This window comes from Lagenorhynchus albirostris, chromosome 6 (assembly GCF_949774975.1).
Source record: "Lagenorhynchus albirostris chromosome 6, mLagAlb1.1, whole genome shotgun sequence".
Classification (NCBI taxonomy): domain Eukaryota; kingdom Metazoa; phylum Chordata; class Mammalia; order Artiodactyla; family Delphinidae; genus Lagenorhynchus; species Lagenorhynchus albirostris.
In genome coordinates, this window is record NC_083100.1 from 4,940,199 (window position 1) to 4,963,852 (window position 23,654).

Sequence of the window (23,654 nt, forward strand, 5' to 3'; positions counted from 1 at the left end):
TCTTTAACAACTTCTTTTCACCCAGACCTGAGTAAAATAAAGAAGGAAGACTGAGACAGAAGTCAAAGTTCCAGGGTAAGACGAAAGGTTTGAACGTTGCTATAACCAAATTTCCTTTCTTCCATATCTAATAAAATGAGGGGGGGAAAGTAAAAGCCAGATAAAAAGTTCACCATCCACCAAGAAAAGAAGCCAAGCTTTACAGAACCAACCTCGAAAACACTGACCTTAAGAATGAACAGGGGGACTCCAGCACTGGGTGGAGAGGGGCTCCAGATCCCCCAGGGAGGGGGTGCTCAGGAAGGGGCAGCATGGCCTTTGTGCCCTGTCCCCTGACGGTTAGGAGGTTCCCAAACGAGCAGCCGCCAGGGCTCTCTGCAGGCAAAGTGCCTGCGATACCCAGACTGCAAGGAGGGGCCCCCGCAGGGAGTGACAGTATAACACAACCCCCGCCCAGCCCGCGCAGAGGCAGGGGACCTGGCGCAGGGCATCCAGCAAATTCCTATGGACTGCAAGCGCCCTGTGTGTCAGGGCAGCTCACCTTTGTCTGGAGGAGATGCCCTCAGAGGACAAAGGGACTCATGATACACTGCGATTCTCAGGGAAAGTAACATCCAGCCTCAGCCTTCGGTGCTTCCCTGCAGGGGGCCGGGGGTGTGACGGAGGTCTGGGAAATGGGAACTCGGGCAGACTGGGCCATCCCTCTGGGCCAGGGATGTCTCCTCTAGCCTGTGTCCTGCCCCAGAAAACCAGATGGCAGGGGGCTCCCCACGTCCCGTACCTGACCCAGGACGAGTGGCCAGCCTATGTGAACGGCCTGGGCAGTGCGTGTATCCCTGCACTTGACTACAGTCGAGACAGCGCCAATCTCAGCAAAGGGGAGGAAAAAGCTAAAGAGATGGTGAGACTATCATGCAAAGATAGGGCAAGGGGAAAAAGACACGGAGGGACTGCGGGAGTTCCCTGGTGGCCTACTGGTTAAGACTCCGGGCTTTCACTGCCACGGCCCGGGGTTCAATCCCCGGTCGGAGAAATGAAATCCTGAAAGCCGTGCAGCGCAGCCAAAATAAAAGGGGAGGCGGGTTGCAAGGGAGCCCGCAAAACCCAAAGAGCCAATGGAGGAGGAAACAAAACTCAAAAAGCAGAAGGAAATCCCTTCTGATCACTTCCCTCCCTAATGCCACTTACGAACAGACACTGAACAAGACAAGAACTCCAGAGAGAAGAAACCGAAACAATGAGGGAAGAAATGGGAACCTCTAGAACTGAGGACCAAACCAGCATTTTGGAACGGACGAATACAATGTGAAAAAGTAAGGGAGAGAAGAAACACCGCTCAAAGCTGAAATTCCGACATGGAGGAATGGCTTGAAATAAACTCCGTCAAGATGAAAAAGACAGAAGTTAACTGACAGGAAGACAAATGAAACTAACAAAAGGATAAACGGCACCTCTGACAACAACTCCCCAACAAAAGAGCTCCAAGACTATTCAGAGGTAAAATACAGAGGCATTTTCTTGAAATGCAAGAAGATATGAACCTGCAGATCAAAACAGCTCATGATCTTCCAAGAGAAAAAGACAGACTCTCAACGTCACTTTAAGGATGGAGCAAAACCAAGGCCGTGGTGAAAAGCTGCCACGCCAGCCAAGACGGGGCTCTCATCCCACAGCAGGGCCCAAGGTGCACCCCCAGGAGCACACTCCAGGGCCACTTCAGGGGGTTGGAAAACGGCCAATGGAATAAGCAGTTTTTACATATGTACAACTGGTGTTGAAACGGCTGTCACATGGCAGGTATGTTACACACTAACCCAGAGACCAAGATGGCGGCTCTTGCTGCATCAGGGAACCTGGGCGGAGGCAGAACCCACCTGCTGGGATACAGGGAAAGTTGCAGCCTCGCCCTGGCCTTTTAAAAATCTCACCCTGCATTTGTTTGCGCCTGAAAATCATGAAGATTGCACAAGCAAGCAACCTGCTTGGGGACATGTCCCACCTTCCGTGAGGGACAAGCCGGGCACACGTGCGGTGACAGTTTTTTGTGTGATGCAAGTAATTTAAGCAACAACAAGGAGATAGTTAACCAGCTGGCTCTTGGCGATGTCACAGTGCACTCAGTGCTGACCGTGGTCCGGGGGGGCTCCTACCTGAACACTTCTATGGAATGAGGGTCACTGCCTTCATTGATTCAACCTGGAATTTCAAGAGTGCTACTATTCCTACTACTTCAACACTTCTGGATGTATTTAATGGAAGAGTACCTTGAAATGGCGAATAAGGTGAATATGTATATATACATTTATACATATATATATATTTAAGTGTCACCTGTGTAGCTCAGGTTTTCTTGACATCAAGTAAATAAAATCAAAAATTAATTGGATGAAAAGGCAGATATAAAACTGAAACAGGAGCCCCTTAAGCCCTATTCTGTGTTCATAAAACAGCTTTATTGCTGTCTCTCATAAGCAATGAGTCAGAAACTTATAAACTAGAACTTGTACAAGTTTTATTAACAGAACACCATGATGTATCAGAAATCTACTTAAAACATTTTGTAAAAACGGTATTGCTGCTCAAAAAAGAAACCGGAAAATTAATGTTTGGGGAAGTGGTTTGTTGCCCAAGAGTTAAATGCAATTTCTTTACATCTTCCAAGAACTTTGAGAAAAAGGTAAATTAGCAGCTTAACACATGAAACCCATTAAGAGTTCTCTCTTCCAAGTGCTATCTTCTCACGACTAAAATAAACACAGAAACCCTGGGAAGGTGCAGGCCGGCTGACCTGGACCAATCTCCAATCATCAACGTCCAGGGACAGGCCCAATTCCACTTTCATAAGCTTTATTAGCTTTTCCCCTGCAAAAAAACACTAAAATGGCTGTAAGACAGGATTAACCCAACAAAATGTTCTCTGTAATCACAGCGGCAGAACCTCAGGTACTGCAAAGAATAAAACATGCCCTACGATACCAGCAGCCCCAGAAGAGGCAGGCAGGTCCTGGAGGCCAAAGCATCCTTCTTCTTGTGAAGATGTCCACGGGCCCTGTGGTGGACACGGGACGCTCTCTGGAAAGGGAAGCCTGGACTTTGCTGTCCTCAGCTCACACTCCAGGTGTGATGCTGGCGCCTGGGCCCGCAGCCTGTTCCCTTGGGCTCAGAGCCCCAGGCCCATTCAGGCTGCCCTGGCTCCACACACTCAGACTTCCCTGCAAAGCTGTCTCTGGAAGTTAGGACCCACCCCCAAAGTTCACATACTGTCCTCCACTGAACTCAGTACTTTCCCCAGTAACTCAGCAGCTGTTCCAAGGGACAGGCAGCCTGCAGGGGCCGGCACGGCCCAGAACGCAGGAGACCTGGTGACCTGAGGTCCCGCTGAGGCCCCTGAACGTGGGTGCTGAGCCGTCAGGTGGGCTGTGGCCATTTCAGGACAGCAGAGTGTGTGTATCCAGGCAGGGGGAGCGCAGTGCAGAGGAACGGGCTCGAAGCCGCCCGCCAAGGGTCTGCCTCTGAGCTGGGCGACCCTGTGCGGCTTCAGTAGCGGCTGGTGCCTCAGCTCCCTTGTGTGAAAACTCAACGGACACCACCACCTGCCTCTGCAGCCACAGCGAAGGTGAGCGGGAGCTGATCTGCGGCAGCCGTCAGGCTCCCGGAACACTACCTGTGTGCCCTGAACACCAACTGAGCTCTGCTGTGTTACACTGGCGACTCTGTCTGGGGACTTGCACATTGAGGGAGAGTCTCAAAGTGAAATTCAACGACAAGGAAGAACCAAGACCACAGTAAGCAGAGAATGAAAGAAATTCCCTCAATTCGCTCAAATTCCCATATGAAAACCAGGATTCCCCTTAACACTCTGTCACAATTCCAGGTACTCTGGGAGATCCAGGGTAGTAATTATTTTTCCCAAGTCTGAAGAGCTCACAAGATACCAAGTTCTGGACGGTACTACTCATACTGCCCCAGGGAGAAGATTTTGTGAGTCCCAGTAACCGTCTCAATACTTATCCACGTGTACGGTGTGTCTCTAATCTCAGACGGGGTCTTCCATGCAAGCAAGCAATAGAGGAACACAGGGGAATGGACCTGATTGACACTCCACCTGTGACACAGTTTGGCTCTTAGTGGTATTTGGCAAGGGTTCTCCCCCTGTGTTCGCCGCTCCCCATTTCTCTGTTAGCTCCCTACACTGGGGCAATAAAACCTTGGTCTTCAGAAGCACCACTCAGCAAGCATTTAGCAAAGCCCGTTGTGGGCCAATAAGAAGCACAGTGCTGGTGAACAGAGTGAACAGGACAGAATCTCTGACTGTCAAGGGCAGCGGGAGGACACGGGAACTGACCAGGAGAGCCAGCTGGGTGGGGTATGGGAGGGGACCGGGCACCAGGAACAGACACAGCCTGTGCCCCCTGGAACCCGCTGGGAACCCACCGAGCGGACGGGATGGGGGGGCATGGTTTTCAGCCAGCCCCCTGAAGGAGGAAACAGCCACGTAATGATGGGCCCCTCCCTATAAAATCTAATACACGGGCACACCTCGGAGCTACTGTGGCTTCAGTTCCACCGCAATAAAGCGGGTATCACAATAAAACGAGCCACGGGAACGCTGGGGGTCCCCAGTGCATGTAAGTTACGTTTATACTATACTGTACTAGTCTATTATGCAGCATTATGTCTAAAAAACAACATACATACCTTAATTTCAAAATACTGCTAAAAAATGCTGACCATCATCTGAGCCTTTATCAAGTCATGACCTTTCTGCTGGTAGAGAGTCTGAAATATTTCAAGAATTATCCAAATGTAACACAGAGACGTGAAGTGAGCAAGGGCTGTTGGGAAAAATGGCGCCGACAGACTCACTCGATAACGGGGCTGCCACAAACCTGCCATTTGTTTAAAAAATAACAAAACTGCAATATCTGGGAAGTGCCAATAAAATGAGGTGTGCCTGTGTGACCAAAGAAGTAAGCTGTTTGTTGGAAATGTTCCGATACCCACTGTGGTGGCTGTACGTGAACATTCCAGCATCTACTACAGTCTCTGAAATAGTTTGGTGGTGAGGGGAGTATTAGTCGTGCACATACTTGTTTCCCTGGGGGGAAATGTACTTAAGGTTATTTGTTTGTTTTATTTTTAGTACTCTGCACATTTATCTTAAGCATAAAAAGGGATGAATTACAAAAAGTACTGCAGATTCAGGAGAAAAGAGCCCAGCTGCTCACCTGGTGCCTTTAAATGAGGCCAAATGCCACCAGCCATGGCCTGGGACGAGTCCAGGGGCAGCAGCCTCAGAAAAGGGGGTGAGGAGGTGAGCTGGCCAGCGCCCAACAGCACCTTGGTGGGTTGCTCAGCTACCAGCACACGGGCAGATGGTCTCTTAGTCCCTCAGATTTTACTGCTCTCAACTAGTGTTTCCCACGTGAAAATAACTTGTCATTAAAAAAAAACTGTCGTGTCAACTTTGTTTTTGAAAATGCGATTGTTGAATTGGACATGTAGAAGTACTGGCTTTAGAACTGTCTGTTCACACACATTTCTCTGAATATAAATCAGGTGCTTGTTTCAAGAAACTAAAACAGGATGGTGGTTGTGAGATTAGACCCTATGGAGAAACCCAGAAATCCTCTGCATTTTAATACCTGATGTGTTGACACTGCAGAGCAGGGTCACAAGCCATCACGGCGAAGGGCCACCAGACAGTGGCCTCGCGGGCAGTAGCCTTGCTTCAGGGTCGGGGTCGGGGTCGGGGTTGTTTTTGTTTATTTATTTTTACAGATCTTTAAAAATGCAACAGTCCTTCTCAGCTCAGGAGCAGCAACAGTACAGGGAGGGGGTGACGGCTGTGGGAGAGCCGTCTCCCCTTTGATATTTCTTCTGGGGACGTCACTTTTTTTTTTTTTAATTTATTTTATTTTTGGCTGCGTTGGGTCTTCGTTGCTGCGCGCGGGCTTTCTCTAGTTGTGGCGAGCGGGGGGCTACTCTTCGTCGCGGTGCACGGGCTTCTCACTGCGGTGGCTTCTCTTGTTGTGGAGCACGGGCTCTAGGCACGTGGGCTTCAGTAGCTGTGGCTCGCGGGCTCTGAGCGCAGGCTTGGTAGTTGTGGCACACGGGCTTAGTTGCTCCGTGGCATGTGGGATCTTCCCGGACCAGGGCTCGAACCCGTGTCCCCTGCATTGGCAGGCGGATTCTCAACCACTGCACCCCCAGGGAAGTTGGGGACACATCACTTATTGTCTGGACTGTCCTCTTCCATTTCCGGGGGCGGGGGGAGAGGTGGAGGCTCACTCTCTGTAACTGTCTCATTCCCATGGAAACACTGTCAGGACTTTAACAGCAGGATTCCAGGGGGCTCTGTCTCCAGGTCACTGTGCCCATCCTAGAGGGTGATCTGGTCTCTGAGAAGGCCAGCACCCTGTGAGCTGGACACCACCAAGACCTGGAGCAAAGCCCACCACCCAGGGCTGGCAGGAGACAGACTGCCCTGGGGTGGGTGGGTGTGTGTGTGAGTGTGAGAGTGTGTGTGTGAGTGTGTGTGTGTGTGTGTGTGTGTGTGTCTCCCTCTCAGGCAGATTCGGAACCTGCCCAACCCAGGAAGCCCCTGCATCTGCATCTTGGAACACACTTCGCTTGCACCCGGAAGGCGGGCCAGGGCACATCCTACAGCCAGTACTTCATGGGACTAATAAGCTGCCGCCCCTCCTGATGGGGCAGCAGTGGGTCCAGTGGTAAATGGTCCCCGCGGCTCATTCCCACCGTTCTGTGTTAGCTCCAAGGTCCAGAGGTTGTCTGAAGACTCCTCCCAACTGCCCTGCTGTGTCCCTCGCCAAAGCCAGCGCCTGTGTAATGACTGCTGGGAGCCCAGGGGTCCGGCCCCCAACTCCCTTCAGAATCCTTCTACGCACGAGGGCAATGGGAGATGCACGTGCTGGCAGCCTGGTCCACCTGGAGATCACGCGGTCACACCCGTGTAACTGACAGTCCCTGCACACAACCTCCCCCTTGGTTCAGCCTCACCCGCTCCCCTCCGCTGCGTGGAAGGAGTCGAGGACACACTGCCACCTGGTTTCTGTCACCAAGCCCCACCCCCTCCACACTTTCAACATGCTTGTCCCACCCAAGTGGCCCTCAAAGAACAATGCTGCTCTCTTCTTTTGTTTGTGGTGTTGCCATTTTGTAAAAGAAGCAAAATGGTAAGAAATGGGGCTCAGAAAAGGATGGCGTGCTGGCCACACATGGTGCCCCTTGGGCCACATGGATGGAACCGAGCAGCTTCCAGACGCAAGTCAGGGGGGACCATCTGCTACATTCAGAACTCTTCCCGAGCCAAGATCCTGCCTCACAATCCCTCCCAACACAGGACATCCAGGAAGCCACCACGACGGGTAAAAGACTACGCTGTAAGTTGCATGTGGTTTCCACTTCTGGCCTGGGTCAATCATCAAAGAATCGATTCGGTCAAACCATTTCAGTCATGTCGAACTGTCACCTTTTGTAGATAATGGGCAGCTGTACGTGGCGTGCACGCAGGTGCGCACGTCCGCACACAGGGGCCTGTCCCAGCCCCTCGGGTCTTGTGCCCACGATGCCCCAGCTCTCAGGGGGCACCTTGGGGGCCCCTGAGTCCTGCATGAGGAGGTGACGTGGAGGGGAGAGTCTGCGGGCACCTTCATCACACTACACACCCTCCTCGTGTAATTCTTTTTTTTGGCACTTGGCCTATTTTGCTACCGGTATTTTCCCTTCTGCTGCCTTATCTCCACGTCCTGGCCCTGGGAGTTAACCATGGCCCCAGCGAACGTCTGCCCTTAGAGCTCGAACATCCAGCAGGCGTGACCTCCCAGCGTCATCCTGCAGGCGGTGCGTCTTCTTCACACGGCAATCCCGTCTCGCACCAGCCGTGGCCGGAAGGTGGGCTCCACGCTGGAACATCCGTCCCCGTCTGGAACGTAAGCCTGGCCCCCTGACCCACTGCCCCGCATCTGACGGTGCTGCCTGCCCCCCTTTCTTTCTCCTCTGCCCGGCCCGAGGCTGGCCTCAGCCGGCATTTCTTCCTTTCTGTACAAACTTGCACAGAGAACCTCTCAACCTGTGGTCAGACTGCCTCGGTCAAGGACTGGTTATGAGTCTCAGATCTTGCCCTTCCCTGGGACCAATAAAATGGGGTGGGAGGGTGGGAGAGAAGTGAGCCTGTGAAAGGCAGAGATTTGCGAAAGGAAGCACAGAGGTGAGAGCAAACAGGACCTGGCCCTTCTGGCCTCTGGGGCACCCTGTTCCCACTGGGTAAGCTGAGTGGATCAGGTCTGTTCATCAGGGAAGAGATCTGCATTACAAAGCTTCCCACCGGTTAAAACTTAGAGTCTGCGCCTCAAGCAATGCCATCCAGAGGTGTCTCTAAAGTCTTCCCTCGGAGCTACTGAGAAAAACATGCAACTCTTCCTCCCATGAGATGTGAGTTTTGCAGACCATGCAGTCACGAGGCCACCAAAACTGCCTGCCGCCAAGTGGGGAGACCCAAGCAATGGGAGAGGCAGGTTCCTCACTAGCTCACGTGCATCAGGTGATTAGGGGCTTTCTCAAGCTATACACCCATCCCCGGAGCTGCTCCAGGTACATGAGTGAATGAATTCCCCCTTTCTACTGAAGCTCAGTGAAGCTGGTCATCTGTCCCTTGCAACCAAGGGATTCTACACTACGACAATGAACATGAACCAGACCAGAGCAGGCAGCTGCTGGACTGGTCGGCGGCCACGTGGTTCCCTGGATCCAGAGCCGCTGCCAGCAAGACGACAAAGTCAGGGCCCAAGGTCATGGGCAGATGTAGCAACGGACCAAGGAGAAAACACCTGGTGGCAATTCAGCTTTGACAGATCCAAGGACTGTTTTCTAATTTGCAATTAAGTCGTGCACTTAAAGGTCTAAAAAAACCATCTTGGGACTTACAATTTCTCTAGAAAAAATAATTTCTAATTTCAAAGGTGGAACTTTCTAGACCCCAGTCTCCTTTTTCCTATTAAAGAAATGGTTTTGTCCTGAGGTGTCTTAGGAAAGACACGGTTGTGTTCCCAGCATGCACGCTACTATTCTGGGGTCTCTGTCAATCAAATGACACGAAGGAGGATGTGTGGGCTACCCTGGGAGCCCAGGGACACTTCCCGCCTGAAGCCAGCATGCAAGGCTGCTCAGCTGACCAGGTGTAAATCACCACCGTGAATTACAGTTATTCATCCAGAAGCTTCTTCTCCCCTCTGGAACACACACACTGGCCACAGGTGCCATGCCCAGCTCTCAGTAGGCCCTCAGTTTCCCGGTGAATTAATTATAACAACACGGGACAATGTGTTCTGAGTCCCAAACAACCAATTCAAAAATACATTTTGTCCTGCCAATTTTGTCAATGCCAAAACCATAATCTCCTTATTCTAATTTTACAGCTGTCTTTTTCTTGTTTAAAATGAAGTAGAACACCCTTCTCTCTGATGATTTCTTTGAAGTTCTAGTGATTATTTCAGTATCTTTGCCTATTTTAAAGGCACTATCACCTGATCCTCAGTATGGCTTACGTGTGAGGGGACAGAGTCAGCAGACGGTTACACAGATCAGAACCATGACAAGAATCAATGATATTCCTATAGTTAGGGACTGAGTTAGCATCTGAAATAATTAAAGAAGATGGCTGAACTGGTTTCTGCTTTATCTATTAAGCCAACCTTCCGGTGGGCTCTTAGTTTTAAGGCTTCAGATAATCCTCATTAAAAACTTATCATGTACTTATGATCACCTGGTTGCAAGTAAGATGGTAAAGTTACGCTGAAACATTTAACTGGCTAGATTTCAAAACTACTCGAATTTTATTAGTGTTTACATATTTTGTTCATTGGAACACTGAACAGCACCAAGAACGTGTTTAGAAATAAACCTAACATCTGCTGAGCAGTGGTAGCTCACAAAAATGTTTTTTAAGTTTATTTGATTTGGAAAGGGTTTCTGGAGCTGACAGTTTAAATGCATTTCACATGTCCCAGAAAATAAGGCTGGTATTTACCACATGGCTTGTTTCTAAGAAACTAAGTAAACATTCATTTTTAAAAAATGACTTCAGATACCCATGCTCCTGAGAAGGCTTTTGCTGCCCTGACGATAGACACATCTGTTGGGAAACAATTCCAGGCAGAGTCCTCAAGGGAAGTGGCAAGATTAACAGAGGGACGTCCAGCTCACAGTGACCTGATGGCCAGCAGCCGCTGACCTCGGAGGAAGTGACCATTAGAACTGCAGCCGGTGTGTGACGTCCCGGCTAGGCACGGGCAGGGCACAGTGGTAACCCCAGGGCCAGTCACCCTCGGGGGGGCACCCTCGGATTGGAAACACTGGAGAGAAGGCTAAGATGGGGCTGTCTCATCCATCACAGTGGCCACCGTGCTCTGAGGCCACATCCAACCAGAGAAGCTCGTGACCCTGCAAGCAGCCCAGACAGAGTCCCCACCGCCCGGGTGCAAGAAAGACCTCAGAGAACTCAGCCCCATTCTAGAAGCCCTGTGGGGATGGGGGGCCAGTTTAAATTCCATCCTTCTTTCTAGTTTCCAAATGGCCCGACTAGGTCCCAGGCATCTTGTACAGCTCTCTACTGTCATGACCTGAGCTGTGCTTAAAGCTGTTAGAATAACCGCACTGGTGAGGAGAGACAGTGCCTCGGGCATATTCGAGCCAGGCCTGAGCTGGTCGAGGACCAGGACGCCTGGGGCACGAGCAACCGGGATCGTGACCTCGTGCCTCGTGGACACGAAGTCCTGAAGCCACACCTGTCAGAACAGCCCAGGAGGCAGGGCTGCCCACCTGAAGCAGAAGATGGAGGAGCGAAGGGGCAGGACCCTTATTTACGAGGTACGCGTCCCTGAGCCCTCTCTCCATGCCAGGGCTAACGCAGTCTTCTGCACGCTTACACTCATATTCAGTCCCTACAAGGACTGGGGAGCAGGGAGGAGTAAGCTGAAGTTCAGGAGGATGGGTAACTCACCCAAGGCCACAACGACAGTAAGTGGCTACGACAGGCTGGGAACCCGGGTTTCAACCACAGGCAAGTGCGGGCCTGACACGCGGGTGAGAGGCGGTGCCGTCGCGGCCCTCGTGCTGGCGCGTCCCCCACTACCGGGCTCGTGGCCGGAACCTGCAGGCTGCCGGCCTAGACTCGGGGCTGCCGTGGCCTCGGAGCTTTTTTAACCAAAAATGTGAATTGGTGGAGAGCCTACAGGAAGCTGGAGTCATTCACTGAAGGAATGAACTTCTGATGGATTCAGCTCCTGAGGACCTGGGAACGACAGGGTCAGCCGCCCCCAAGTCACACCAGGCCGAGGCCCCGCTCCGCAGCAGGTGGCGAACCCACCTGTGTCACACCTGGATGAGGGCTTACTCCAGATTCCAACGAAGGGGAGCTCTCAGACAGCGTGACATCATCCTAGCACTTCCCACCCATTTGGTGGCCCTAAGTCCTTGAAAAATTAGCCAAGAGCAGTTAACTTTATCGTCACAGGAAGGTCGGTCTCTGGACGTCCTTAAAGTTGTTTCCACCAACCTTAACACCAGCTACTCAGTCTGCTGGGCACTGTAGTGCATCTTAGAGCTAGAGGCCCCTTCCCCTCCTCCACTGCCATGAGAGCCGCTGCTGGGCAGCAGCCTTTCTGGGCCCCAGGTCCCCTGCGTGGCCCACCGTGGGAAGCACAAAGGGAGGGGCACACAGAGGGAGATGCAGCAGGACAAGGTCTCAGCAAGGGCTCAGCTCTGAAGCTCAGAGCTCTCGGGGACACCACCGTGTCCCGGTCTGCAAGGGAAAGTGTCTCAGGTGGCCCACGTTTCCATCAAATTCCTACATAATACTGGGCAGCCTTGGTTTTCTTTCCTTTTCTTTCTTATTTTGAAGGAAGAGAGCAAAAAACTGCGGCAGGCCCATGGAGTCTGTGGCGGGGGAAGGCAGAGTGCACAGCAGACATCAAGCGCACAAGCACATGAGATGGAACTCGAATTACATGCCCAGATCCTCATTCACTGTCCTAATTAGCAGCCACTAATAGGGCACTGAATGGCAGAGGAATAATTTCCACCCGATTCTTTCCATCAGAAGTGAGTGACAGCTGTGAAATTCCATCAGAGGTGTGAAGGTCACATGTACACTAACCTAATGTTTGTGACGTTCTAGGAGACCAGCCATGAGCATGGCCAGTGAGGTCTGGGGCAGCTAATCGCCCTTCTTGTCACCAAGAAGTAACGGGGCAACTTCAACAGGTCCGAGTGCAGCTTCTGTTTCAACACCAGATGTGTAATATGTACATACTATTACGGGTTAAATTCTGTCCCCTAAAAATGTGTTCCAGTCTGAACCCCCAGTACCTGTGGGCCTAAATCCAGAGACGAGTGTCTTCATGAGATGAGGGAAACCTGGACACAGACACAGGGAGAAGGCCCCGTGACGACACGGCAGAGACTGGAATGATGCGTCCACAAGCCCAGGAACGCCAAGGGCTGCCAGTCACCTGGAACGTGGATTCTCCCACATTCCCTCCAGAAGGAGCCAACCTGTCAGCAACTCGATCTCAGACTCCTGGCCTCCGGAGCCGTGAGAATACATCTCCACTGTTTCAAGCCACACAGTTTGTGGTAATATGTCATGCAGCCCTAGGACTCGGATACACACATTTATCTCACACACACGCACGATTAAAACGGTATTTGCCTGCACAAAAATTTTACTCTTTGGATTATTTTTGTGGACTTACAGGCTCCCTACTGGGTTACCCACTTTTGCATTGTTAATCCACTAATTAAAAAACACACATAAGGGCTTCCCTGGTGGCGCAGTGATTGGGAATCCGCCTGCTGATGCAGGGGACACAGGTTCGTGCCCCGGTCCGGGAGGATCCCACATGCCGCGGAGCGGCTGGGCCCGTGAGCCATGGCCGCTGAGCCTGCGCGTCCGGGGCCTGTGCTCCGTGACGGGAGAGACCACGGCGGTGAGAGGCCCGCGTACCGCGAAAAACAGAAACAAAAACAAACAAAAACAAAAAAACCCACACATAGTATTTAAATCCACTCCCTCATTTCAGTTGTATCTTTAAAATAATCTAAATTGTATGAGTCAGCTGCCTTTGCCACAGGGATAAGTACCAACCCAAATGCATCACACGAAGCACAACAGGTGTCATCCTCTGAGGGGTGATGGAACCTGCACTCTGGCGAAGGCTGGGGGTCCGAAAACAGAAGGCCCTGACCACCTTCACCCTCCCGGCAATCTAAAGATGCCCACCACAGGTCAGAGTAACACTAAAGGACATTTACACATTAATTAAAGCAAAAGAAGAGCCTGTGCAGACGGGAGAAGGGCAGGAGGCGCCAGTGGGCTGTGTGCACAGGCAGAGCCCCCAGGAACACGCCTCCCATGTAAAGCCGCTGCGCTGTACGGGGCAGGCAGTGGATCACTCCAGCCATTTTAAGAGGAAAGGGGGATGAAGCTGCAGGTAATAATAACAGCAAGAAAGCGGAGAGGTCTCACAGCTCAGCCAGAGGCCAAACCTCTCGGCCTGGCGACCGTGACACACACCTTCAGCTGCGTCCTAACCTGACCCTTTGCTACGAACGAAGCTGCAGGTGGTGCTGAGCTGTAATCGGCTTCATCAACCTCCCGCACACCCCAGAGAGGATTCCCTTTGCTCTGATGTTCTCCATAAACCTGGGTGATGACACAGAACACTGCAGCTCCAGAACATTCTCTGTGGAAAGCTTCTCACTGAAGCGAGCAAGGGTAATCGGTGGATGTTAACGCATGCGGCAAGGACTGAAATCACTTCGCAGCCACAGGCTCTGTGACCGGGGGCAGGGACTCCTGTGTGCCAAGACGATGAGAAAGCAAGGCTTTTCTCATTCATTTCCTTTTGGAAACAACAAATTACGGTGCCCTCCTGCTGCCACGTGGGACTCGCCCCAGTACGTGGACAGAACATGGGAAGCAAAGACATGCCCACCTGCCTGGTTCCAGGGCAGCTGGCCTCTGGGAAACAGCGAGTCGTGGGGACTAAAGGCTTCCAGGCACCAGGCGGCGCCTGCTCACAATTCTTCCGGGTCCCGGAGGACCTGACGCACGTCCCCTGGGGGGACCTCTCTACACTCCTGGCAACGTCAAGGAACAATCCTCTGACCTCTCAAACGGTGAGAGGACAGGTGGCCAGGTGGCAGGGCCAGCTCCTGAAGGGCGCGAGCAAAGATCTCGGACAATCTTTCCCCTGACCCGGGAGCCCTTGGGCACAGACCCCACTGAGGGGTGAGATGTCTCCACTTTGCAGATGAAAGAAGGGACGTCCCGTTACCGAACTCGAGAATGCATCCACCCTGTAAAATAATGTACTCTGAAAATCTTATGATACCATGAAATTCCCGGAGTAAAATGTGTTACCTGGGAAGTCGAAGAAGTAGGGCTGTTACAGAGCACATTTAGGTCTCCCCACTGGGTACAGTTTTTACTTTTGATGTGCGAACGTTCGAGAGAAAGGCTTTTGTGTTCATCAAAATATAAGGGCCCGCCACAAAGAAATCACAGTCAGGGCCAAATGCGATGGCACAAGCTGAACGCCCAAAGGGAGATGACAAAAGCCACAGTAAGGACGAAACAGCACCACGCGGGGAAGGGGAAGGCGGCCACAGGCGGGAGAACCGGGACCCGCGCCAACCACGCCAGACGCCGAACGGAGCACAGGAGAATCCGGCTCGTGGCAGCAAAACCAGGGCCCAGACCACGAAACCTCCAGGGACCCCCGACCAAGGGGTCCCCTCAACTGAAATCCTGAGCATTCCAGGGCACACAGGCAGCTTTACTTGAGGAGGTGATCCTCTCACTTGCAGTCCAGCTAATGAGTCCATCAGCAGCTGGTGTCATCAATCTACACAATTGCTGGACCCGAGGAATAAGCAGAACCCTCAAGAAAAAGGCTCTAAAAAACTCTCGGGTATAATCAAAATGACTATGGCTAAAACCCGCAGTCAGACACAAAGGCACAAATACACAAGTACAACCCAGGTACGGATTCCAGGAAAGAAGACGGCCAACTTTCTCACCTCTCTAAAGCACGCAATTTTCTAGCATCTGTATCCATTTTTCAGTGTCTAGCTATGCTTTTCCTCATTGATTCCCACATTTGAGCCTTCACTTCCAATCTCCCTTAAACCATCATTTCAATACGGATAACGAAAAACGTAGGCCTTTCCCTCATGTGACCACCACGAGACTTTTCTGGTGGGATCGCAAAATGCTGCAAAGTCATGGCAGAGCCCCACGCAACGACTGCCACTGAATTCCATCTGCCACACTTTTCTGAACGGTTACACAGTATCCAAGACAGGAGTTAAATACTAGAACAGGTGTTACAGGAAACATGTGAAGCTACTCAGCACTACTGCTAAAAAGACGTCTAAGGGACAAAACAGGGTGAAATGTTGAACTTAAAAAAAAAGGAAAGGATCAAATGAAACAAAATAGGATGATATACACAGAACAAGGAGGGAAGGGAAGACTACAGCACAGAGTTGTGTCTCTCCTCGCTCTTCAAACAAGACAAGCGCTGCCATGAAGAAAATGTATAGTTACCTGCGTCCATATCTGCAAAGAATGGAACAGCCAGTAAGAAAAAGAAGGAACCAGAAATTCAGTGTCTCAGAGTTGGATTTTAAAAGGTTACATGGAGAGAAAATATAATTTAGAAAACTGTGTGTGGACACTCTACCTGGATTTGGGGACACGGGAGCTAAGCGGTTTCCTAGCATTACTACCATCATTTTATTTAAAGCAAAAAAACAAAATATGGATATGTTAACTGAAGAAGTAAAGGCCTCATGGCAAAAGAAATAGCTTCTTCTCATGCAAAGTGATTATTAAATGTTTACAATACAATATAAGGGGGGAAACATACTCAAACACATGGTGGTGGGTCATCTGAAAGGCTCGGATCTATGACTAAGGAACAGTACACACAAATTAGGTATGAACTCAAGATCTAGATCAGAGAAACGTCCAAGCAGTAATCGTTAAAGGACTGACACTGGATTCACATCTGAAGGGACAGAACTATTCGGTACGAAATATATTCAACAGCGTTCATGGTTTGACTCTATCTGCTCCAAATGCCGAGATGGTTAGCGAAAAATACTACAGAAGAAGCAACATGCCTACGGATTTTTACTGCTTGGTTATGTTATGATTACTTTTCTCGACATGGGATACGTCACAGTAATGATTTAGAATATGCTAACAAAAAATTCAGAACACTAAACTCTCTAGAGGTAGAGACTGTGTGACACACGCAGCATACCTTCGGGAGACTCCTCCTGGACGTACGTGCCGGTCAGATAGCGATGCACCAGGGCCGACTTGCCACTGGCTAAATTACCCACAATGCCCTGAAACACAGAAATGGGCAGTCACTGAGGAGTAGTCAGTATATCATGCGATTCAGCAACCTGCAATGGAGAGGCTAAAATGGACAGCAATCCTGAACACCACCACGACCAAGCATCAGCGGGATGGCCGAAAATGGGCTAAATCCTTCTGCTGGAGAAGAAGGGATTCCAACACCTTCAATTAACCTCTCACGTTTTATCAGCCTCTACAGCCTGAAGAATCAACATGGTTAGAACACACACTGAATCCCGTGAGTGCTGGTTACATCAGGAAGGTGTACAGTGCGTCAGCCCACCAACATGTATTGTGGACCCTCGAAACACTCAACAAGGTACGAGGTTCAATGGGGCGCAGTGGCAGTACAGAGCCACAAGGGGATTAGGAGGACGTGCATTCCGTAACAACTCTGGGGTAGGATTTGCAGCCGGGTGAGACTAGCTGATAAAGAGCCACACCAAAAAAGCACAGTGCCAGGGAGGGACCGGAGGGGAGAAAACTGGACCAAGGCGGGGAGAGGAGGAGAGCCGGCCTGCATCTCTGGACACGGGGTCCACACGGGACAGAGCAGGGACCCACGGTCAAGGCGGCAAAGGTGTTCGTGCTGGATGGAAACCAGGTCAGCATGACGTGAGGGCCACTGTACCAGCAAGCGGGAACTCACAGTCACCGGCAGGCAAGGCTGGCTTCACCCTGCCTTCTTCAGAGAAAGCTCCCGTGTTAACACAGCTGACACACCTGGACTCAGGTGGCTGTCCCTGGGGAGGCCCTCCCTCTGCTCAGGACCTCACTCCCCCTCTATCTTCTGTGCAAAGACTCTCCTGAATTTTAATCTTTTCCTCCCCGGCTAGAACTTTCCCCTCTGCATTTAAGCATGATCCAACCAATTCTCTCTTGAGGAAAAGCAGGACGAGAGACCTGCCCTGGACACAGGTCCCCCGCCTACGAAGAGCCTGCCTCCCTCTCGCCCACTCTCTGACCCTACCCACCCCCAGCCTGCTGTTTTGACCCTATGGCTACAAGGACACTGCTCGAGGTCACCGAGGACTTCTGTTTCTAAATCCCCTGGCCCTCCCCTTGCTGCAACACCAGAAGCTGTAGAGGAGATTCTCTTTCTTCAAACTTCCCGCTCTGGGCTTCCTCTTCAAATTACCCCCAGCCCACGCTGGCTCCTTCCCTAGACCTCCTAGATTCCCTAGATCCTGGATTCTAAGCACCCACCTCCAACCAAGGGAGCCAGGCTACATCCCACCTACTCCCAGTAAGCCATGGATACCCACTCTCATTCTCCAGCCCCACCCCCTCTCAGGTAAACCCAAACACACCTACACTGGTACTGAAACCTCAGCATGTCCAGACCTTACCGTTCTCTCCCCAATCTGTTCACCATCCTGTGATCACATCACCACTCAGACTCCCAAGCCAGACACCTGGACGCCGTCTCCAATTCCCACCCCGCCCAGATGTGCTTTTGAGGGTCTCCACACACACACCCCCACCCCCACCACGGGGCAGGCTGTGCGTCCGTCCACTGGATCCTGGGAGAGCCTTTAGCTTATCTCCCTGCCTGGGAGCTCCCCCTCTTCGCCCAGAGAATACCAGAGATTCTTTAAAATTGACACTGCAAAGATGCGACTCCCTCATTTCACAACTCTCGGGAAGCCTCCCACTGCCTGCAGGCCAGAGTCCAAGTATTTCATGAACAGACCACAAAGCATCTCCCTCGAAATGCTCACGATCAATTCTGCTGCAGACACCCAGGTCCGGCAGGGACCACACGAACATATCACTCACCTGGGCACCCCTTCCTTCACCCGGAGAGAGTTTGGGGTGGCTTCCCTGCACACCCAGAACACTTCACACTGACTGCTGACGCTCTTGACGCCACCCCCCAGTACGCTCGGGTCCCCGAAGACCAAGAACTGTGTCTCTGATGCTGGCAAGGACACCTCTCTGAACGCCTACGCTCAGCACTGTCTCCGGCCCCAGTAAAGTGCCGGTAAACATGGGATGGTTGGATGGATGGATGGAACGGGGGGGTGGGGGGTGTGCCTGGTTGGCTGGATAAATGGGTGACGGTGCCACTAATGAGAAGAACAAACATAAAAGCGAACAAATTTGCCACGAGATTGTGGAAAGTAAGTTAAAACCTGATCTAAAACCCTGAACCATCCTGTCCCTCCCACCGTCATGGTCCTTTCGTCCTCAGCTTCCCACTCCCTGCTTCGTCCTCGATATGCCAGTGACCAAACACCATCCTAACAGGCCTTGCAGACTCCAGACGCTTAGATCGTTCCACATCAATCGCTGCCCAAAATAATACTCCTACTCGTGGGTCAGCAATCGGTTCAGATGTCACCTCCTCTGAGAAGCCTTCCTAATGCCACAGCCTCAACCGGTGCCTCTTCCCAAAGCTCCCTTAGTGCCCTCCTCCTAACGCTACCTTGCCACTTACCTCTTTGTTTCCCCAACATCGGTATGTGGGTCTGACTCTCTCCAGTGCTGACAAGGGACTGGGTCTCGTTTGTGTCTGGTTCTCTACCCCCCAGCATTGCCCACGGCGGACTCCTAGCAACACTGGGTGAATGAATGAATGACTGAATGACACTAACGCCAGTGCGTAGAAACGAGATGCTTTATTACCACAGCTCCAAGCCCCAGACTACGTGGACGGATCCCTTCCTGATTTGACTGATGTCTTCCCTTTGCTTTGGGCCTCTATAATCTGAGAATTTCTACCTGTTAATTATTCTCTTGCTCAAGGGTACCTGCTGCTTAGTCAGCTTCACGCTGAGAAAATCCGAAACAGTATGCCGCAGAATTGAATTTTTAATTAAGATTAGGCTTTTTCTTTCCTGAGGAGGAAAATGTTCAAAATCACTGTTCAGTCTGTGCTTTCTGTGTGTGGCAATATTCCCTCCTTCTTACATGTCAATGATTTGCTAAGAATTTACTCACCCCTTCTAGGGATCAAATCACTCAATCCCGGGGGTGGGGGGGGAGGTGTTTTATTTGGACTGAATGGCCATCTCATATACCTCCTTATGTCTGTGCACCGTGGGCATTATTTTAATTTGAAACACTGGCAGAAACAGCCAGCCAGCTGTGAGGAGGAAATAAAGCGAGGGATGAAAATGCTCTTTAAGCTGTAAAGCTGCACTGGGATCCATGAACTGCTACTGGATACGAACCAGAGAGAACGGAATCAGGCCAGTCTGGGGCTACAGGCTCGGGGAGAAGCAAGGTAACACGGGAAAAGGTGTCCTGAAAATCACAGAACTGTGTATTCTGCTGGCGACACGTCATCACACGGGCCCGGCATCCTCTGGGCAGGGCTGTGAACAGTCACATCACACGAGGTGTCTTTCTAAACTGACTTCTCTACTGTCCCACACTTCACCACGTACCAGCTTACACACGTGGTTTGCTGAAAATAAAATCGAGGCTTTTGGTAAAAATCCCAGTTGAGAATTCAATGAAAACGCGCAAATAGGATATGACGGGTTGCTGACAGACGCCCACCTCTACAGGCCAGGGATCTACGGAGTGGTTTCCTTTCCGCCCAGAGGTAAGTGGTCAGCACGTGCTGCCTGGCACACGTCTGCAGGGACCCGAGTGTGGACCCAAAGCAACTGGCCCCCATCACACAACCTCAGGAAGCATATAGCATGGCACTACCACTCTTGAAAAGAATGCAAACATTGGGGAATTCCCTGGAGGTCCAGTGGTTAGGACTCCTTGCTTTCACTGCCGAGGGGCCGGGTTCAATCCCTGGTCAGGGAACTAAGATCCCACAAGCCATGTGGTGGGCCAAAAAAAAAAAAAGAAAAAGAAAGCAAACATTGACATTTTTTCTCTGACAGATTCCAGATGGTTTACGGCCCAACATTACACGAAGAGTCCATCTGAGGCTTGCTATCATGTCACTGAATTGCTGCGTTTCTGAAAGCGTCAGGGGTTCCGAGGGTGCTGACCTAAGGGACCACCTGTCCCGGGTACTGTACCCAGGCAGGACACAATCGCAGCCCTGTGGACACACAGAGGCTGCCCCGAACAAAGGAGCATTTCTGTAGACGCTGGGAACGCCTTAGCACAGAAGGGATCTGCTGAGGAGGCCGAGCTGCCCGCTGCACCCCCCAGGCAGGAGGATGCCCGGCCCAGAGCGGAGCTGGCCATCCCCGCACGGGTCGGGGGCAGGGCGCCTCCCCCAGAACTGCAGAATCCTCCCCATTTACTTCTCCGTGAGATGGAGTCCACTGCTCCTGTGAATTCAAGCCAACTTCGTGAGAGTCCTGTTTCAGGATCATAAGTCCGCACCACCGGTTAACACAAGCGCCCCGACACCTCCAAGCACTGATTCCAGAAAACTCATGCTTCTGAAATACCAGCAGAGAACAGGTTTTGGTAGGAGGCGTCCTCAGTCACGGGCTGCTATGCGGGCTCTGGTAGAACCCTCACCACCTTTAACTCCCCAAACTGGGTCGAAACCATGGGCCTTGACACCCTTCAACTTTAAACTTCAGCTCCTCCCTTACACTGGCCACACTTCAGATGCTCTACAGCCACACGGGGCCCATGGGTGCCACCCTGAAGACAGAGAACATTTCCACGTTGCAGAAAGTTCTGCCGGCAGAGCTGATGCGAAAGCACCAACTCCAGGTTCAGATACGGGCTCCGCGTCTCACTAACCAGGGCTTCCTTGGGCACACTCTTAACATGTGAGGCTCCGCCCCCGCTGCCCGGGGAGTGGGGACAGCAGCACTCAGGACTAACAGCACTCAGGACTAACAGGCTCAGGACTCAAGGTGACGGCTCCACCCAGGAGGCACCCCACGTCCCGCACAGAGTAAGTGTCGTCACCAGAACGCTGTTCCCCTTGCTTTACTCCGACGGCAGGCCCCCAACCTTCGGCTGGCTCAAGAGGCCGCCTCTGAAACTGGGAAAGCTCCCTGGGAACCTCCCAGCAGCGTCCCTGGCCGCGCAGCCGCGACTGCTGACGTCGCTTCCTGACAGTGTCCCGCGGGATTCGCTCTGTTCCGGGGACGGCGTCACAGAGCACAGGGGACAGAGCGGCACTGTCCCAGGGCTGGGCTTGCGGAACCCGCGCTTCTGGAACGGCCCCGGAACCGTGGGCCCCTTTGCCTCCCCCCAAGGAAGGAGTCACCGAGAAAGGTCAGACCTGCTGGGAGGAAGGAGCGGGGATGAGCGGGGAGGGCAGGGGGCCTGGCCTGGACGCCTGGCAGTGGCCGCGGGGACACACATCAGACGCCCTCGGGCCGGGGGGATGTCAGGGGGCCTGCCCACGAGCCCTCCCTTCAGGCCTTAAGTTTCAAACCCTGCTCTTCCCGGTGACACTGGAAGTCACAGACACACTTGGCCTTGCTCCGTCTCCTTGTCTCGGAGGGAGAGGCCAGAAGGAGCCTGTCCCCCGCCCCTCCGGGTCCACCCGTGAAGCACCGCAGGTGGCTGGGGCCCCGGGAAGGGCATCTGAGGGCCTCTGGGGTCACCGGACAGACAGGCTGGAACTGCTAACAAACCCTGGGGCCTCAGAGAAAGGGCACGTGGGGGGACGACATGCCGAGGCTGAGGGCCCAGGTGGGCCGAGCAGAGCAGGCCCAGGGCCTGGACAGGATGAGCTGACCTGCTGTCACCACGGTCAGTCTGTCACGTGAGAAGTTTAAGATACACACACACACACACACACACACACACACACACACACACACGTCCTCCAGACGCCGCGTATTTCATAACAATGTGATTATTTAACAGTTCTAGCTGTCCTTTCTTCCATCCCCAAGTGCGGGGGGCAGGTGAAGTGGGGAGAGGCTCAGAGGCGTGGCTATTAACAGATCCAGTCATTTTTTATTTAAGTCAGTTTAAATAGTGTCACTGAAAGAGTACTTAAAGTTCATAATAAAAACAGAACTTTAAATTTTATGCTACCCCTCTGTGACACAGTAAACAGTCACATTTTCTCAGGGATGAGTTATAATTACATCTTGATACCTCGCTACAGAGACTGTCCATGACATCCTGCAAAGGACTAATGAGCTGTGTGCGTGTGTGCGCGTGCGCGTGTGTGTGAGACAGAATCTCTCTCTCACACACTCAGATACAAGAGACAGTGGTGGGTGGACCCAGCCCTGCACACAAGGCCACCTGCCATCTGTCATGACCGTCACGGGCGCCCTCGGGACTCCAGCCCTAACCTCAGCCTCACCTGGCCCCTCCCCAGGACACAGCAGAACACGGCCCACCTCTGGGCCCCAGGGAACGAGAACCCTCACACCCACCGGGATGCGGGCTTGGAGCACTCACAGGTCACACCTCACCTCTTCCTGAGCCCCCCTCCAAGCCCCCCTCCTGCAGGTGAGGAATGACCACGCCCAAGGCCAGAGCAAACACTCACCACTTTGAGCTCCGGGACGGATCGGCTTAACGTCCATTCCTGGCTGTTCACAAAGGCATCTGTAAAACAGGAGGGTAAAAGGAAGTGAGATGCTGAGACTTACCGAAGTGCAAGGTCAAGGTGCCCCCAAGGTGCCAGGTTTCAAGCGGGAAGGACACCGAGGACGGCCCAGCCCCGCATCGCTTGCACCCAGAGAAGCTGAGATGTGCCTGGTTCACACGGCTGTTCTGATCCAATCCGTGCCCTGCCTCTTAAAACGTAACACACACTCCAACAACTCCGAAGTCCTGCCCCAGCCCTGTAGGGCCCACCCTGCCCAGGGGTGTTAAGACCCTTCCTATCGCGAATGTGGGCAAGTGTGAGGACGAAGGAAGCTCCTGGGTTTCCTGGAAATGACCCTGAGCCAGTGAACTTTGGGCCTTTTGGGTTTTCACTGAAATACTCACTCGCCTGAAATCCCCCCAATAAAGTTATGGTAGGTGATGGTTGGAAAATCCAAGTGTTTACAATACGACACTATGGTTTAGAAGAAGACTTTCAAGCTGGAGTTTTGATCCTCAGAAACATATTAGACACTGAAGATCCAGTGAGAACACCTTGGGATGTGTCAGAAAGTCAAGGGGGAGGACTTCCCCGGTGGCGCAGGGGTTAAGAATCCGCCTGCCAATGCAGGGGACACGGGCTCAACCCCTGGTCCGGGAAGATCCCACATGCTGCGGAGCAACTAAGCCTGTGCATCACAACTACCGAGCCTGCACTCTAGAGCCTGTGAGCCACAACTACTGAGCCTGTGCTCTACAGCCT

At 52.2% G+C, this 23,654-nt stretch overlaps 1 protein-coding gene across 10 annotated transcripts in view; it reads right to left on the bottom strand.

The window, feature by feature from the left end:
- Positions 1–23,654, bottom strand: part of AGAP1 (ArfGAP with GTPase domain, ankyrin repeat and PH domain 1) — a 555,073-nt gene that overhangs the window by 346,306 nt on the left and 185,113 nt on the right. For 5 of the 10 annotated variants that reach the window (XM_060151784.1, XM_060151782.1, XM_060151779.1 and 2 more), the window contains exons 2-3: positions 22,851–22,909; positions 16,353–16,440 (exon numbers count right to left, since the gene is read on the bottom strand). The exons of 1 other annotated variant lie outside the window; for it this stretch is intronic. In XM_060151784.1, coding sequence (XP_060007767.1) covers positions 16,353–16,440; positions 22,851–22,909 — 147 coding nt within the window. Of the gene's footprint in view, positions 1–15,631; positions 15,644–16,352; positions 16,441–22,850; positions 22,910–23,654 lie in introns of all 10 variants that reach the window. 4 more of the 10 variants (XM_060151783.1, XM_060151781.1, XM_060151778.1 and 1 more) reach the window with 1 other exon arrangement.